Here is a 17,226-nt window from a genome sequence, read left to right on the forward strand (position 1 = left end):
AGAATCCAGTATGGAATAACTGACTAGTTCAGGATTGAGAAAGGAGTATGACAAGGCTGTGTGTCACCCTGTTTGTTTAACTTATATGCAGAGCACATCATGCAAAATGCCAGGCTGTATGATTTACAAGCTGGAATCAAGACTGCTGGGAGAAATATCAGATAAGCAGATGATACCACTCTAATGGCAATAAGTGAAGAGGAACTAAAGAGCCTCTTGATGAGGGTGAAGAAAGAAAGTGAAAAAGCTGGCTTAAAACTCAATATTAAAAAAAAAAAGTAAGATCATGACATCTCGTCCCATCATTTCATGGCAAATAGAAGGGGACAGGGTGGAGCAGTGACATATTTCCTCTTCTTGGGCTCTAAAATCGCTGTAGATGGTGACTGCAGCCATGAAATTAGATGCTCCTTGGCAGGAAAGCTATGACAAATCTAGACAGTGTTAAAAAGCAAAGACATGATTTTGCCAGCAAAGGTCCGTATAGTCAATGCTATGTGTGGTCTTTCCAGTAGTCATGTATGGATGTGAAAGCTGCACAATAAAGGCAGAGCACTGAAGAATTGATGCCTTTGAACTCTGGTGCTGGAGAAGACTCTTGAAAGTCCCCTGGACTGCAAGGAGATCAAACCAGTAGATTTAGGAAATCAACCTTGAATACTATTTGGAAGGACTGATAATGATGCTGAAGCTCCAATACTTTGGCCAGCTGATATGAACAGCTAACACATTGGAAAAGACCCTGATGCTGGGGAAGATTGAAGGCAGGAGAAGAGGGCAACAGACGACAAGATGGTTGGATGGTATCAATGGGCATGAACATGCACAGACTCCAGGAGACGGTGAGAGACAGGGAAGCCTGGCATGCTGTAGTCCATGGTGTCACGAAAAATTGGACATGACTTGGCAACTGAAAAACAACAATGAAAGTCATTTTTTAAACCTTTCCATTGATCTTTATTCTATCTTTTGTCTGTGATATCCCTTTCTCTTGAAGAATATGTGTGTGCACACACACACATCTGTGTATTTTGAGATACCTACTTATTATTTGATATGCATTTGCTGCATTGTGATTATATCCTATTTTATTATGGTTTCCTTGCCTAGGTTGATGTGCAACAACCTAATTGTTGATCCTTGGAAGAAAAAATTATTTCCCCTTTAAAGATTGTTTTTTTTTTGGCCATTGTTTTCATCAGTTTACTCTGATATTCCTACTGTAGTGACATTTGTATTCACCCTGCTTGAATCCACTGTACCTCTGGCATCTTTATTCAGTCTTGAACATTTCTGAGCTATCATCTCTTTATATAAATGAATAGATGTAGATATATATTCCCTCTGTATTCTATAACCCCCTTTATGTTTTATAATTCTCTGACATTTCCCTTGCATCTCTACATGTCATTCTGGATGTTTCCTTTTGACTCAAATTATAGTTCACTAATTCTCTCTTTAACTGTGTCTAATATAATGTGCGATCCATTCATAAAGGCTTGTTTGCAGTTATATAGGTTTTCAAGTTTAAAACTTATTTGCTTCTTTGGTTTAGAATTCAATTCACACCTTATAGTACCTCATACATAAGTTTTAGATTTTAATTTTCTTTAATAGGCTCAGCAGAGTTTTGATAATTTCTGTGTCTGGTAACTCTATTATCTGGATACCTGGAGGATAGTTTTGATTATATGTTGTTTTCTGGTTCTTTCGTCACATGATGTTATCCCAGTGTTTAGTTTTCTTTGTTAATTTACAGTCAGAGAATACTAAGAAAAACAAAACTACAGAATCAATTTGAGGTGATGATTTTATTTTATTTTTTCTCCAGCGTTCTTTGCTGTTTAAAGCTACAAGCATTAGCAATTTCTGTTCAGCTAATCCATATTTTGGTATTGATATTATTTAATCTGGTCTTCAGTACCTTGGGAACTATTCTATATTTGTATTAATGTGTAGCACATGGAGGTCCTAACCATACGTGTAGTAGGGATTCTTGTTCCTCTTTTGCTGAGAAGAGATGTGGGGTCAATTTTGATCCCCTGGTGCTACAAGGGATCAGATTTTCCTTTTTCAGATTAATCAATATCCTGAATGATACCCATGTGTTCACCTCATCTCTTCTGGAACTTAATCCTCTCATTCTACATAATATCATTTATTCCTATGTGCCTTCAGCTACGTTTATATTTTTTCTCATTACCTAGTCCATTGTTACTGTAAACAGAATGTCTTTGCTACATTTTCTATTTTCCCCCTTCTCCTCTGAGGTCTTCTTTTGACTTACTTGGTATTTCCCACCTCATCTCCTCCTTTTTTCCCTCAATTGTTTTATAGTTATATACTTTATTAATTTAGTGGTAACCAAAGAAATTATAAAATACACTCAGTTTATCTCAAGTTCATTGATTTTTCAGAATTTTAAGTGTATTTTTATTGAACCCTTCAAGCTACACAATTATGGTTATTTTATACAGTCAGTGTTTGCACATATTTGCCTATGTTTATTGCTTTTAAGCCCTTTATTCTTTTTTTCATTTAAGATCTTGAATCACCTTCATTCTTCATGATACAGGTACTTTAAAAATTTTTCTCTAAGAAGAGAACCAGTTTGTGGAAGATTCAGTTTTTCTGTAAATATATTTACTTAATGTTTATTGTTGAATTATAATTTAACTGGGCGTATTTTTCTAAATTGAACTTCATTTTCTTTCAATAATCTATAAATATTATTTTATTACTTTTTAACTTTCAATGTTGCTTTAAGAAATCAGTTCTTAAATTTCTGAAACTTTGAGGATATTTCCCATGTCTTTTCAAGTATTTTTTCTTGTTATTCCTATTATGAATTTTTATTCGGACGTGTCTAGACATCGGTTTCTTTTTAATTCATCCTGTTGGGGTCTGATGAAATTATTGAACTTGTGATTTTCACTTTTAAATTTTATCTGTTAGTCATTATCTCTCTTCAAAAGTTATCTTCCTCATTTTGTTGAAGTACTTTATATACAGTAGATCTTCTGACTCTTGTCTCCACATTTCCTATATTCTATCTTTCTGTCTTTCTTTACTTCCTCTAGTTAATTTCTATATGTTCCGATTAATAATTTCTAATTTACTGTTAATCCTAGTCATTGAGTTTTTATTTTGAGTTAATTCTGATTCTCTTGTGGGTCTAGGTTTGCTGGGATTTGTTATTTCTGATAACTCTTATGGCATCTTATTTCTTTGTGTATTTCATGTACTTTTTGTTACCTGTTTCTTTCTTACACTTTGTGATTTTTCCTAGTTATGAGATTAAAGTTTGTTCTTTAGAGACTTTTTCGGATTTCAAAGGACAGAAGCAATATAGAATCATTTGTGCTACATCTTTGGTGGAAGTTTTCTGCTCACCATTATCGTGAATTTGAATGGCAAACCTATGGGAGAGTCAGCTTGTGTTTATTATTTTAAAGGAAGGACTGTTTCCCTTTTTCACTGAATTTTGAGGTTTTGAGATAGGTAGTTTAATTTCCTGTCTTCTGGTTGGGTATAGCTGATTGGGGTTCCAGTTTACTTGGGGTTGTCTGTCATACTTGCTTACTGTTGGTGAATTTTAAGTTTTGTTTCCTCAAATTGTGAGGCTATAGAAATTGATCTTCATATTCATTGGATTTAACAAGTTTCCTCACTCTGAAAACTGGCTTTGCCGTTCTGCTTACTTCTCTTTGCCTACCCTGTCTATTCAGATTTTGGACTGAGAATTCTTCCTTAACAGCTCGTTTGGAAACACTTAAAAAAAATGTAGTTACTGTTTTTAGTTATTTTCAAGGGTAAAGATCTCACTATCTGAACAGAAATTTCTGGAAATTGAATTTTGTATCTTTTTCTAACTTTTAATCTACATAATCTTATTTTCTATAAATTATAATGTAAAATGATAAAATAACAATCCATATTCCCACCATCCAGATATAGCCAGTATTGATGAACTTTCTAGACTGTTTTTAATCCATTTTAAAAATCACTACTGTAATATTGTTTTGAAATTAACTTTATTCACTTAACAATAAATTGTGAATAATTGTCCATGTCATATTTTTTTTAAATTCTAGTTGAATTTATCAAGTAAATGATACTTGAGCAGATATTCTGTCTATATACATTTTCTATTTCCATGAGGACACAACAGAGTCTTAGGACTGTACAAGAAGTTATGAGTTTTATATTACAAGTAAAGCTATTTTTATAAAAACAGATTTTCATATTTCTAATAGGAATGTGAAAACTGTAAATAATTTGTATATGTTAACAGAAAAGATATTTCATGCCTATTATTTCAGGAAATTAGGAAAAAATTATCACATATAAGTAATAAGAAAATAAAAACTGTAATAATCATAACTAATACCTGAATAGAGATTCAAAACTCTTTGAGGAATAGCAAATGTAAAATGGTAAACAAAATGACCTGCTTTATGAAGAAGATATGTTATACAAAAAAATGTGATCAAAATACGAAATCACTTAAATGAACACTATCTGTAACAATTCAGGCCATGATGCCTACTTTTTCTATGTCAATGAATCTACTTAGGATAAAGATTAAAGAAGGTTTAGATAATTAAGTAAAGTTTAATTAAATATTAAAAAAATGTTTAATAAAACCTGTGATTATTAAAGTATATGTAAAGAGGCATATATTTTTTATTCTAATAGTGAAGTAACAGTTTTTGTTTAGTCCTTAAATTGTGTCCGACTCTTTTACAAGCCCATGGATTGTAGTCCACCAGGCTCCTCTGTCCATGGGATTTCCCAGGCAAGAATCCTGGAGTGGGTTGCTATTTCCTTCTCCAGGGGAACTTCCCAACCCAGGGATCCATCTGTGTCTCCTGCACTGGCAGGTGGATACTTTACCACTGAACGACCTGAGAAACCCTCATGGACATTGCTCCACTGCATTTTTATATGTTGGTTTCTGTATTTAAACTAGGGGCTAACTTGATTTTACTCCTTCGTAACTGGTTTCTGCTCAACTACGTGAATAATATATCCTTTGTCCTTGATTAATAAATTCAGCAAGACATCTTATTGTCAGTAAACTTACATAAGTTTTTCTTAGAATATAATGTTTTTAAACTATAGATTTTTCTTCCTTAATTTCTGGACTTTTTTTTAATATAAATTTGAAAGCTTTTTTGGCTTAGTTCTATTTCTCAATCATAGATGATCTACATTTTGGTTGACTTTGTCATGTCTGTTTTTATCTAATTAATGTAATCTATGCCATTTAATCTCTGCTTCTAAACATTTTATTCTCAGTATGGCTATCTCTTCTTTGTGAGCCATCCAGTCTTTAGCTCTCTGTCCTGTACACTGGTTTTTCCAAATGGTTTATCACTTCTGTTATGGTGCTATTTTGCTCCATTTGTTTACCTACTTCTGTTATTTTAGTGTATTTGAATTCTCATTACATTAAATTTCTTTAAATGTTCTTTCCTAGCCCAAAACATTTTCAACATATTTTCTTCTTTCTCGCGTGTTCTTCAGAGTAGGATCCTTACTGTATTAGTTAAATATTTTTCTGAAGCGAAGTATCCCAAAATTTAGCAGCTTAAAACCACAGACATTTATTACCTCCTGTTTTCTGTGGATTGGGTATCTGGAACTGGCTTGGTCGGGTGGCTCTGGCTCAGGTTTCTCTTGAGGTTGCAGCGCAGCAGTGTCACCGGGCTGCCATCACCTCAAGACTCAGTGAGGCTGAAAGGCCTACTTTCCATCTCATGTTCACATGGTTGTTGGCAGACCTCAGTATATATTTTTTAGATGATTTCCTTCTCTTTTCTTCATTAGGCATACACACGCACGCACAAATGCACATCTTCCCCATCCTCCCGCATTGTTAATAGTTAGGCCAGTGTGGTACACATCCTGCCAAATCTCTTTTGCCATTTCACTAAATTTCCTCTAAAATTTTGATCTTGAAATCTAACACATATGCCCTCCTGTCTATGAACAGTGTTCCCACAATTTGTCTGTATAACAAACCCTTCTCATGATTGATAGCATCAGTTTGTTCTCATTTTGTTCAGTCCAACCACCATTTGGTGATAGTGGTAGTCAGAATTAAATATAGAATAACAATTCTATTCAGTACTTGCTCTGATTTTTTAAAAAACATATTGTTTTTAAAATTATTATAGAATAAGTACACTCTCATTTAAGAGGAGAAGGAAATGGCAACCCACTCCAGTATTCTTGCTTGGAGCATCCCATGGACAGAGGAGCCTGGTGGATTACAGTCCATGGGGTCACACAGAGTCAGGCATGGCTGAGTGACTAACACTTTCGCATTTAAGAATTAAAACCTAGAGAAGTATACAGTGTACACAGTTTAACTTCTCTCTGCTTCTTCCATTCTCTTTCTTATTTTGAGGAGTAACCACCATTTACAGTTGCTTACAAATCAATCTAGGCCTTGTTCAATGTAGTACAGTCATAGAGGTGTATATTTAATATAAGGTATACTCAATAGCTAAAATCCTATGTATGCAACTTGGATTTTACATGCAAAAATACATCATGGAATTCTTCTATGTTAGACTAGTTCATATTGAAGATTATACATATTCATTTTATAGATGCTCCATGATTTATTTGGGCTTCCCTTGTGGCTCAGCTGGTAAAGAATCCACCTGGGTTTGATCCCTGGGTTAGGAAAATCCCCTGGAGAAGAGAAAGGCTATCCACTCCAGTTCTGGCCTGGAGAATTCCATGGACTATATAGTCCATGGTGTCACAAAGAGTTGGACATGACTGAGTGACTTTCACATCATAATTTATTTTACTATTCCCTTACTGATAGACATGTAACTTTTATCCATTTCTTTGCTTTTTAAATAATATGGCAAGGAATCTCTCTCTATGTTACTTCATAGTTGTGTGTGTGTTACTATATAATTGATTCCTAGAAGTAGACATGCTCAAACATTCCTTAGTATCTGAGGCTTGAAATCATGGTAATTTCACCAGATTAGATTCTCTGATGGAATCTCTACAGACAACTGTACCTTCTCTGTATATTGATAGAGATTCATGACGTCTTAATATCTGAAATTGGCTGATTTGTTGTTGTTTGGTCACTCAGTTGTGTCCAACTCTCTACAACCCCATGGACTGCAGCACACAGGCTTCCCAGTCCTTCACCATCTGCCAGAGTTTGTTCAAACTCATGTCCATTGAGTCCGTGATGCCAACCATGAGATCCGACAATCTCATCGTCTGTCATCCCCTTCTCTTCCTGCCTTTAGTCTTTCTCAGCATCAGGACCTTTTCCAGTGAGTCAGCTCTTCCCGTCAGGTGGCCAAAGTATTGGAGCTTCAGTTTCAGCATCAGTCTAATTAGCTGATGAGTTTTAATTCTTCCTTAGCCTAACATGTCACACCCTGATTGTTGTTTCTCACATATTCAGGCAGTGCTGAGTGGTATGTTCAAGGAACAGCCAGGAGGTCAGCTTGTTAGAATGAACCAAGAGAAAGGGATAGTAGTAGAGGATTAGTTCAGAGATGGGATATTATGGGCCATTTTAAGGACTTTGAAGGGTCTTCTCACCATTATCAAATATCTAAAAAGTAGTCGACACTCACTGTCTCCCTCCCACTGCACTGTGGCTTCCCTTCTATTACTCCATGGGGACCTCTAGCAAAATTCTTCTGCTGCATCATTACTTGCTAAGGCAGTGGCCTTTTCTCCTCATTTGCCCACTCTGGCTCACACTGTCGACTGCATATAATTTAGTGTAAATAGAAATACCTTCGATAATTGTAAAATGTATATTTATTCATCACTGCCATCAGCACAGAATCTAATTTGCCTTTTCTTTTCCCGATTATTCTCCTGCTTTATGTGCTGTTTCCTTTTACTTTTAGCTTTTGTGCCAGATTATTTGCCTTTCTTCAGTGTGTAACCTAAAGTTTCATGCTTGGTTCTCCTCTTAGGTGACTCTTGAAAAGTTTCACAAGTGCATTCCCTGCTCTAAATGAGCTAATAGAAAATCCTGTTCTTGATTAGCTCTAAGAAACTTAAGAGCAATGTGCATGGCTTTAAAAAATATTAAGCTTATGGAAGTAGATTGCTTAAGGCATTTAAATATTTGATAAAGGACATTTTATACAACTACAAATTAATATTAATTAGCATTTCCTTTTGATTGAAATTACTTATTTGCTTGAGCAGGTTAATTGATGTTCAGTTCAGTTCAGTTCAGTAGCTCACTCGTGTCTTACTCTTTGCGACCCCATGAACCACAGCACACCAGGCTTCCCTGTCCATCACCAGCTCCCGGAGCTTACCCAAACTCATGTCCATTGAGTCGCTGATGCCATCCAACCATCTCATCCCCTGTCATCCACTTCTCCTCCTGCCCTCAATCTTTCCCAGCATCGGGGTCTTTTCAAATGAGTCAGTTCTTCACATCAGGTGGCCACAGTATTAGAGTTTCAGCTTCAACATCAGTGCTTCCAGTGAACACCCAATGAACACAATGATTTCCTTTAGGATGGACTGGTTGGATCTCCTTGAAGTCCAAGGGACTCTCAAAAGTCTTCTCCAACACCACAGTTCAAAAGCATCAGTTCTTTGGTACTCAGCTTTGTTCACAGTCCAACTCTCACATCCATACATGACCACTGGAAAAACCATAGCCTTGACTAGAAAGACCTTTGTTGGCAAAGTAATGTCTCTGCTTTTTAGTATGCTATCTAGGTTGGTCATAACTTTCCTTCCAAGGAGTAAGCATCTTTTAATTTCATGGCTGAAGTCACCATTTGCAGTGATTTTGGAGCCCAAAAAAATAAAGTCAGCCACTGTTTCCATTGTTTCCCCATTTATTTGCCATGAAGTGACGGGACTGAATACCATGAAATTACTTTTCTGAATGTTGAGCTTTAAGCCAACTTTTTCACTCTCCTCTTTCACTTTCATCAAGAGGCTCTTTAGTTCTTCACTTTCTTCTGTAAGGGTGGTGTCTTCTGCATATCTGAGGTTATTAATATTTCTTCTGGCAATCTTGATTCCAGCTTGTGCTTCTTCCAGTGTTTCTCATGATGTATTCTGCATAGAAGTTAAATAAGCAGGGTGACAGTATACAGCCTTGGCATACTCCTTTTCCTGTTTGGAACCAGTCTGTTGTTCCATGTCTGTTGTTCCAGTTTATTCTGATCCACACAGTCAAAGGCTTTGGCATAGTCAATAAAGCAGAAATAGATGTTTTTCTGGAACTCTCTTGCTTTTTCCATGATCCAGCGGATGTTGGCCATTTGATCTCTGGTTCCTCTACCTTTTCTAAAACCAGCTTGAACATCAGGAAGTTCTCAGTTCACGTATTGCTGAAGCCTGGCTTGGAGAATTTTGAGCATTACTTTACTAGCGTGTGAGATGCATCCAATTGTGTGGTAGTTTGAGCATTCTTTGGCAATTCACCTTTTCCAGTCCTGTGACCACTGCTGAGTTTTCCAAATTTGCTGGCATATTGAGTGCAACACTTTCACAGTGTCATCTTTCAGGATTTGAAATAGCTCAACTGGAATTCCATCACTTCCAGTAGCTTTGTTCATAGTGATGCTTCCTAAGGCCTACTTGACTTCACATTCCAGGATGTCTGGTTCTAGTTGAGTGATCACTTCATCGTGATTATCTGGGTCGTGAAGATCTTTTTTGTACAGGTCTGTGTATTCTTGCCACCTCTTCTTAATATTTTCTGCTTCTGTTAGTAGATATGATTACAAAGAATTCTAAACTGAAGTATTTTCTGTTTTGACAGATTTTAAATTTGCTCAGTCGTGTCCGACTCTTTACGACCCCATGAACTGTATAGTCCATGGAATTCTCCAGGCCAGAATAGTGGAGTGGCTGCTGGAGCAGCTGTTCCCTTCTCCAGGGGATCTTCCCAACCCAGAGATTGAACCCAGGTCTCCCGCATTGCAGGCAGATTCTTTACCAGCTGAGCCACAAGGGAAGCCCAAGAATACTGGAGTGGGTAGCCTGTCCCTTCTCCAGTGACTCTTCCCAACCCAGGAATTGAACCAGTGTCTCCTGAATTGCAGGCAGATTCTTTACTAACTGAGCTATGAGGAAGCCCATATTGAAGCTAATATATATTTATTATTGTATGTTATATATTATTTCTAATACTTTGGAGTTGATAGCATATGTTGGCTCATTTTAGTCAAATATAGGGCAGAATAATTCACTCCTTGATAACATCAGATAATAATTTTCTCTTGGTCATAATTTTTATTTTATATTACAGGAAAATACCAATACATTAATTCTAAATAAGAATTTTAAAAAACGCAATTATTGTCTGGATCAAAATTTGAGTCTTTCTTTTGTTCATTTGGGTCTTCTATGCCTTTTCCTGATTCTCTTAGGTATTGCAAAATTTTTCATTATGTGAAAATTTACATTTTAGCATAAAATTTTTCATGAGAAATAATCATCCATAACATTAAGTTGCTTTATTTTACTCCAACTATTAGATATACTGTAATTAAAATTTTTTTTCTTAATATGTATCTTTTTGAAGTATTTTTATAATATACTCAGAATTCTAGTTATTACAGTATCTGAATTTGTAAAAGATAATACAAAGAATTAAGTTTTCTTGTGAAATCTTGGTAATATTACTTGATTCTTCCTTTTATTTATCCATTGTAGATATAAACAAACCATCTGCCCTTTCTGTAAATCACAGTATATAATAAAAAGATAAATCTTGGATTAAATGCTTTAAATTCCTTCAGGAACAATTAATTACATTTATTCCCAATTTTAATTTGTATTCATAATTATGTTTCTTTTAAGATCATCTTTTAATTTATTATCATATAACATTTTTGGAGAAAAACTATTTCATCATTTAATTGAAAAAGATACTTTGTGCAGACTTGACAAAAAATCAGAATGAGGTTCAGTTCTCTAATGTCTAGTTCAATGACTCCCATCTGCATAACACTCACAGAAGACATACTGCTTGCTAGTACTTACTCTAAACCTTAAGTTATATTTCAGTTTCTGGAAATGCTTATTTCACATAACAGAGTAGTAACTACGGAGAACTTATATAGTAGAATGTTCACTCTAAATAAAATTTTTTATATTTTTAATATATTCCATGAAATTTTTACAGACTTCCTTAGCATCTCTTTCCAGTGATCACTTATTTAAACAACCTTCTCAGTTTTTTCTTTATAGTCACTGAGCTGTAGTCTAAGGCTCCTTTGATATTTTTTAGATGGAAATCATTGATTTTTTGTTTATTTGTGTAAAAAGAAGGCCACTGTCACAATCTTATAATACCAGAAAAATATACTAATATTTTATTGATATTAATAAGTTATACCTATTTCATTAGTGAATCTAAGGTAGATATTTCAATGGTATGAAAATTACATTCTATTAATATATAACCAACTTAACCAAACATTCAAAAGTCAAAGACTCTGAAACTGAATTTAATACTGTTATTTTTTCAATGATTACACCCCCTTCCTTGTTATATTTTCATTTGAAATACAACATTCAATGCCCAATATATGACTTCTAGTATTTTGTTCAATTTTGAAGTGGTATATAATTGTCATTCAAAAATATGTCTCTTCGGTATAAGTTCAAATAATAATGCATTTTACTCTTACACATATTTTTTCCTCAGAAAATGGAGCTAAGTCTTGTAATTAAGAATATTCAGAAATAAAAAGATGCAGTCATTTAGCAGAAAATGGAAACTCTAGAGTTTGGAAGAATGTATGATAAAGTGCCTGGAAAATTTTTCTTCCAGGTGGCTTAGAATCATTGAAAAATCTTCAGCAACTGATCGTGGACCATAATCAGTTAATCAGTACGACAGGTCTTTGTGATACACCTACCCTTATGTACCTGGATTGTTCACACAATCATCTTACTGAAGTTGAGGGCATTGAACAATGTGGATTGCTCCAAATACTGAAGTTACAGGGAAATTATCTAAGTGAGGTAATTGATTTGGATTAATTTGATTAACACAACATTTTTCTTTTGCTGCAAATATCAACCACACATTTTAAAGGCAGTTTAATTTTTATTCTTTTTGCTTATCAACTGAATTTGATTACCAGTTTAAACTATTATGTACTTTTCACTATTTTTTTAATTTTATTTATTTTTAAACTTTACAATATTGTCTTGGTTTTGCCAAATATCGAAATGAATCTGCCACAGATATACATGTGTTCCCCATCCTGATCCCTCCTCCCTCCTCCCTCCCCATACCATCCCTCTGGATCGTCCCAGTGCACCAGCCCCAAGCATCCAGTATCGTGCATCGAACCTGGACTGGCGACTCGTTTCATACATGATATTATACATGTTTCAATGCCATTCTCCCAAATCTTCCCACCCTCTCCCTACTTTTCACTATTTAAAAACTGTTCAACATTATTACAATATCTTATAAACAAATGAATTCAACATTAGTTTTTAATAATACTAAAATATAGATCATAACTTTTCAGTTATGATTCAGTGTATAAGTGGGACCAAATTTATCTGCAATTGTAATTAAGATTTGTCATGAAGGCTTTTAATTAAAAATATGCTAATTATGAAAATTATTGGAATTTTATTTATAATAACACTCTCAAATATTATACTTTGATTTATGATATGCTGTTTATCAGAATATATCTGTTAGTTTTGGTAGGGTTTATATGTTTAAATTTGTTTAAATGATAAAAATATTTTGCTTAATATAAGCTAATAACTCAACTTTAAATATAGCTTCCATTCTTGGGGAATCACGTTCTTCTCAGAGAATTGCACTTGGATGATAACAGCATTTCAACTGTGGAAACATTTTCTTCATACTGGCTGCCTTTACTGCAAATCCTGACTATCTCTCAAAACAGGTACAAGTATAATTTGCTTTATTAAGCTTAAAGGCAGTGAATGATTAATGTAAATGTATGAGCTTCATAACAAGTAGAAAAGCTGTTAGGTTTTTCCAATAATTCAAGGAATGTACATTACAATAACTTGGTGCATAAATTATAAATCTATCTTCATGTATTGACATATCCTCAAATTTTAGTAGTATTTTAATTGTCACTGATCTTACTCATTTTGTTCCTTCTCACTCAAAAATGTACTTATGGAAATTTCTCAGGGCAGATTTGTTTGTATTTGTAAAGATACCCTCCTTGGAAAATACAGGAGGTAGTTAATTTAATTCAGAAGGATGTCTCATTCTCTCAAATGGTACTTATTAAGTCCTGGAAGAACGATTTTTAATCTGCTCTCAACTTGCATGTCTTTTTGAAACTGTTAAGACAGATTTAAATTTGATTTCCCTAAGGATATAAAGTAACACTTAAAAAAATACCTTAATATTAAATCGAGATGGGTACCTGCCACAGAAGATGCATTTGAAACCACCAAACATCTGGATCTTTGCAGAGAATAGCTAGTCTAAAACTGAAACTGAAACAGGAGTACAAGATGTATATGCCTCCCTCTGTTTAATATTTCATTGAGGCCTATTAACTCTAATATGATTAATTTGGTCATCAAAGGCACAAGAAATAAGGGAAAGGAGCTATCTTTTACAAGAAGTTGTTTCTGCGAGTGGTATAATTCTTGCAAAACAAGTGAACAAAGACAACTCATTGTTTTATATATATATATATATATATATATATATCCCCTCCCAAACATAATTTTCTTTCAATTTCTGTCACAATAGTGCTCATTCTTTGAGTCCTAAATGATTTGACTTCTACCCATTAAACTATTCCACAATTTGACATATCAAAAACTGAATTTGTATTTTAAAATTCCTTCTAGTTGTTCTAATCATATCTGAAATATGAAAGTTGATTTGCCTTTAAAAAGATGTTTATTCCTGAACAGCACTGTCAGATAATACTATTTAAGTAATTTAGACCATCACAAACTTATCGGATCTTTTCACAGTATTTTTCAGGTTAGAAATACAATTTCTGTAGAAATACTCAGTTTATGCTTTGGACAGACGGAGTAAAGCACTCAGTTACTGACATATCTAACATTTTATAGAACTAGATTTCATGCCACATTGATGAGCATAATAGTCTTAAAGAATTTAGAAAATATTTAAGACATCAACATTTTTGAGAAATAATTCCATTATTTCTGTGGACAATTTAAATCGTCAAAGGAATATTCTGCTTTTAAAAATTAAAGTTAACACTAGCTAATAGACTTTTGCACTATCAATATGGTGTGCCTTTCTCACATCAATTATAGATGACCAGGAATTTTATAAAATGAACTATTTAAAAAATTTTAGATTTGATAACAATAACTGGGATACTTAAACCAAATAATCCTTATTTATAATTTTGTTTGCAGCAATTAGCTTCTTAACACTTGGATATTCAGGTGGTGTTTGCTATATTGGGTGATATGAAACTGAGTAACATATGTCCTTACCCTCAAAATCTCTTAGAAATAAAAGAACAATCTGGTGCACTTAGCTATATAAAAAAGTGGTAAAATTATATAATATATATTATTTTGCATTTTTAAACAATATCACTTATATTTGAAGGTTTTTTTGTGTGTGAGTTTCTGAAAGCTTTTAACTAAATAACGTACCATTTTGAGAATTAAGTGAATAAGTCCTGAGGGCACCAGGGAAATGTGATTGATAGAAATAAACATGTAAATTAGTGAAATTATCTCCTAAAATCAGTGAAAAAATCATCTTCATACTAGGTATTTTTCACAAGAAGCTAACACCATTAACTGTAGAAATTACCCATATTATGTTAAGCTTTTACCATGTGAGTTGACTTTTTCAGAACTACTTTAGGTTTGGTAAAACTCAGGATCAATAGATCTGGCTGGGTTTGAATTCTGAATTAACGACTTACCTGTCAGTTGACACTGAGCAAATCTTTTCTCACTACCTGATCCTCAGTTTTTTCACATATAAAAGGTGTGGTAATACCTACCTTACCCATTTTACAGGATTTTGTGATTATTCAAAACAATACTGTATGTCAGTACATGTTGCAAACCTGAGGAGAATTTTATAAATGTGATATTTGGATTTGTGGTTGGCATGTCTTTTAAAATGTACCTATTTTTCTTTTAATTTTTGATAAATATTTTCATCACAAGGAAGAAATTATGTATCCATATGCTTTTTTCCAACAAATCAAATACATATAAAGAATGATGCTTACTGCTTATTGTTTGAAATACTTGTTTCATCCTGACTTCTGTTTTGAATTTTCATTAGGACATGTGACTGTTTTAAGTTTTTCTCAGTGGAGTTCTAACTGGAAGACTCTCCGGCTTCATAAGTCTTTCCTCTTCCAGTGAGACTCTAAGTAGGAGCAGAAAGTGGAAACTATTTCCCATTGGCTGCTCATTGTACAAATCTTTTGCTTTTTGTCGTCTTTGAAATTTATATCTTTTTTATGCCCAGGGCTAATGTGACAAGGTCAAATGGTATTAGGTTTTCACTAATGTCCTTTGTCTTTCTGGTTTGAATTTTCTTGGAAAAAAATATACACAGAATGTCAGTAAAAGGAAAGTTATAGAGGTTAAAAAAAAATGATTCTACTATTAGGTTTCTGCCATCCTAATGAATAGTCATAAAGGTGAATGAATAGCCAGTTTTCTTGATTAAAATTTCAAAAAAAAAAAAAAAGAATGTGATTCTAAAAGCATGGTTCTCTGAAAAGATAAAATTCTGGTATTATAAAAAATATGTAGTTAAACCAAATATTTCTTCACCTCAATAAATACTTTATTTTTGCAAAGAGAATTTTATTTTCAATTTTAAAACTTGATTGGTTATTTTTAGTTGATGTCTCTTATAACCTATATATTACCAAATGTTGCCACATATAACTTATTGGTTAAAAACATGAGATATTCTGACAAAAGAGAAAAACTCAGTATCTATTAATCTTTCAAAATCCTTTTAGCATAAGGGCAAATATTTAGTATTAGAAATATACTAAAGGTAAAAAAAGTAAGAATTTGCTTTTAATAAATGTATTTATTAGAACTGTATTTTCACTTGAAGAACTTAACTTTCTTACTTGTAATAATGATCTAGAATGCCTGAGTAGGAAATGTCATTAAATTAGAACTCAAAGCCATTGATTATGTATTGAAAAAGTTTTATATTTCTTTCTTTCTTTTTTAGAATACATGTGATGTTTCAGTAAATTTTGCTATTAAGGAATGTATATGCAGATAATGAACCATATATACAAATGTAATGACCAATATTTGATCACTTTTTCTTTTATTACCTTGGATATTTTCCCCTGGAATTAGTGTTGCTCAGGTAGTGTTAATAGTAGTATTGTACTTAGGATTGAATATAATCAGAGAGATCTTCCAGTCTCCTTATTTAGTCTATTTTAGCCTCAGTAGCATCTTCTGTTTCTCTTCTAATGTAGAACAGGATAATACAGGAGTTAAGCTCAGCACAAGGGTTGGCTTTGTGACATGATGCTTCCAGTCACAATATTATCCTGTAAACTTCTGATCTTAGAATAATAGTACTTTTTTTTTTTTTTTGCTGTTGTTGTTGTTTTTACCGTGGCAAGATGTTGGTAGGAATAAAGATGTAAAAATCTCTGCCAGGACAACTAGAGAGACATTATAAACACCAAGAAAGTAAAAGTAGAAGTTAACTTCTTTTTTGTTTTGTACCAGAGATACTCCTTTAGTAAAAGCTTATTCTGAACATGTATGAATCTTCAGCATTTATAGAGGGTATTAATTCAGAAGACTTTTTTATTTGTGATGAGAATATATTTTATACAAAGAAATTTGCATCTTTTTTAAAGATTTAGATGAACTAGCTTAATTTTTATTGCCAAGTAGCTAGGGTAATGTGATGCTATGTAACAAAGAAAGTGTAATCTTGTCTTAGTTTGAAATGCAAATCAAACTAAAATTAATTTTCCCTTCATAGCTTTTTGTTACTAATTGTGAATATTTTCAATATTACTTATATTCCTTATTTAAATGTGGGGTATTAATGATAGTTGTATCTTAAAAAATGATAGAAACTTTTAAAAGCCAGAGAAAAGTTTACTGTTATTAGAATTTGAACGTGCTTATATTAATGAATATGAGTTTTAAATATTAGTATATGTTTGATAAATTTAAGTATTTTATCAATAGAAAACATTTTCTATTATT

General features: G+C 33.3%; 1 protein-coding gene across 5 annotated transcripts in view; it reads left to right on the plus strand.

The window, feature by feature from the left end:
- The window catches only part of LRRIQ1 (leucine rich repeats and IQ motif containing 1), a 225,845-nt gene that overhangs the window by 60,850 nt on the left and 147,769 nt on the right, over window positions 1-17,226 (plus strand). For all 5 annotated transcript variants that reach the window (XM_059886782.1, XM_005206079.5, XM_059886783.1 and 2 more), the window contains 2 exon segments: window positions 11,819-12,012; window positions 12,796-12,923. In XM_059886782.1, the coding sequence (XP_059742765.1) occupies window positions 11,819-12,012; window positions 12,796-12,923 (322 nt within the window).

The sequence above is a fragment of the Bos taurus genome, chromosome 5, assembly GCF_002263795.3.
Source record: "Bos taurus isolate L1 Dominette 01449 registration number 42190680 breed Hereford chromosome 5, ARS-UCD2.0, whole genome shotgun sequence".
Taxonomy (NCBI): Eukaryota; Metazoa; Chordata; class Mammalia; order Artiodactyla; family Bovidae; genus Bos; species Bos taurus.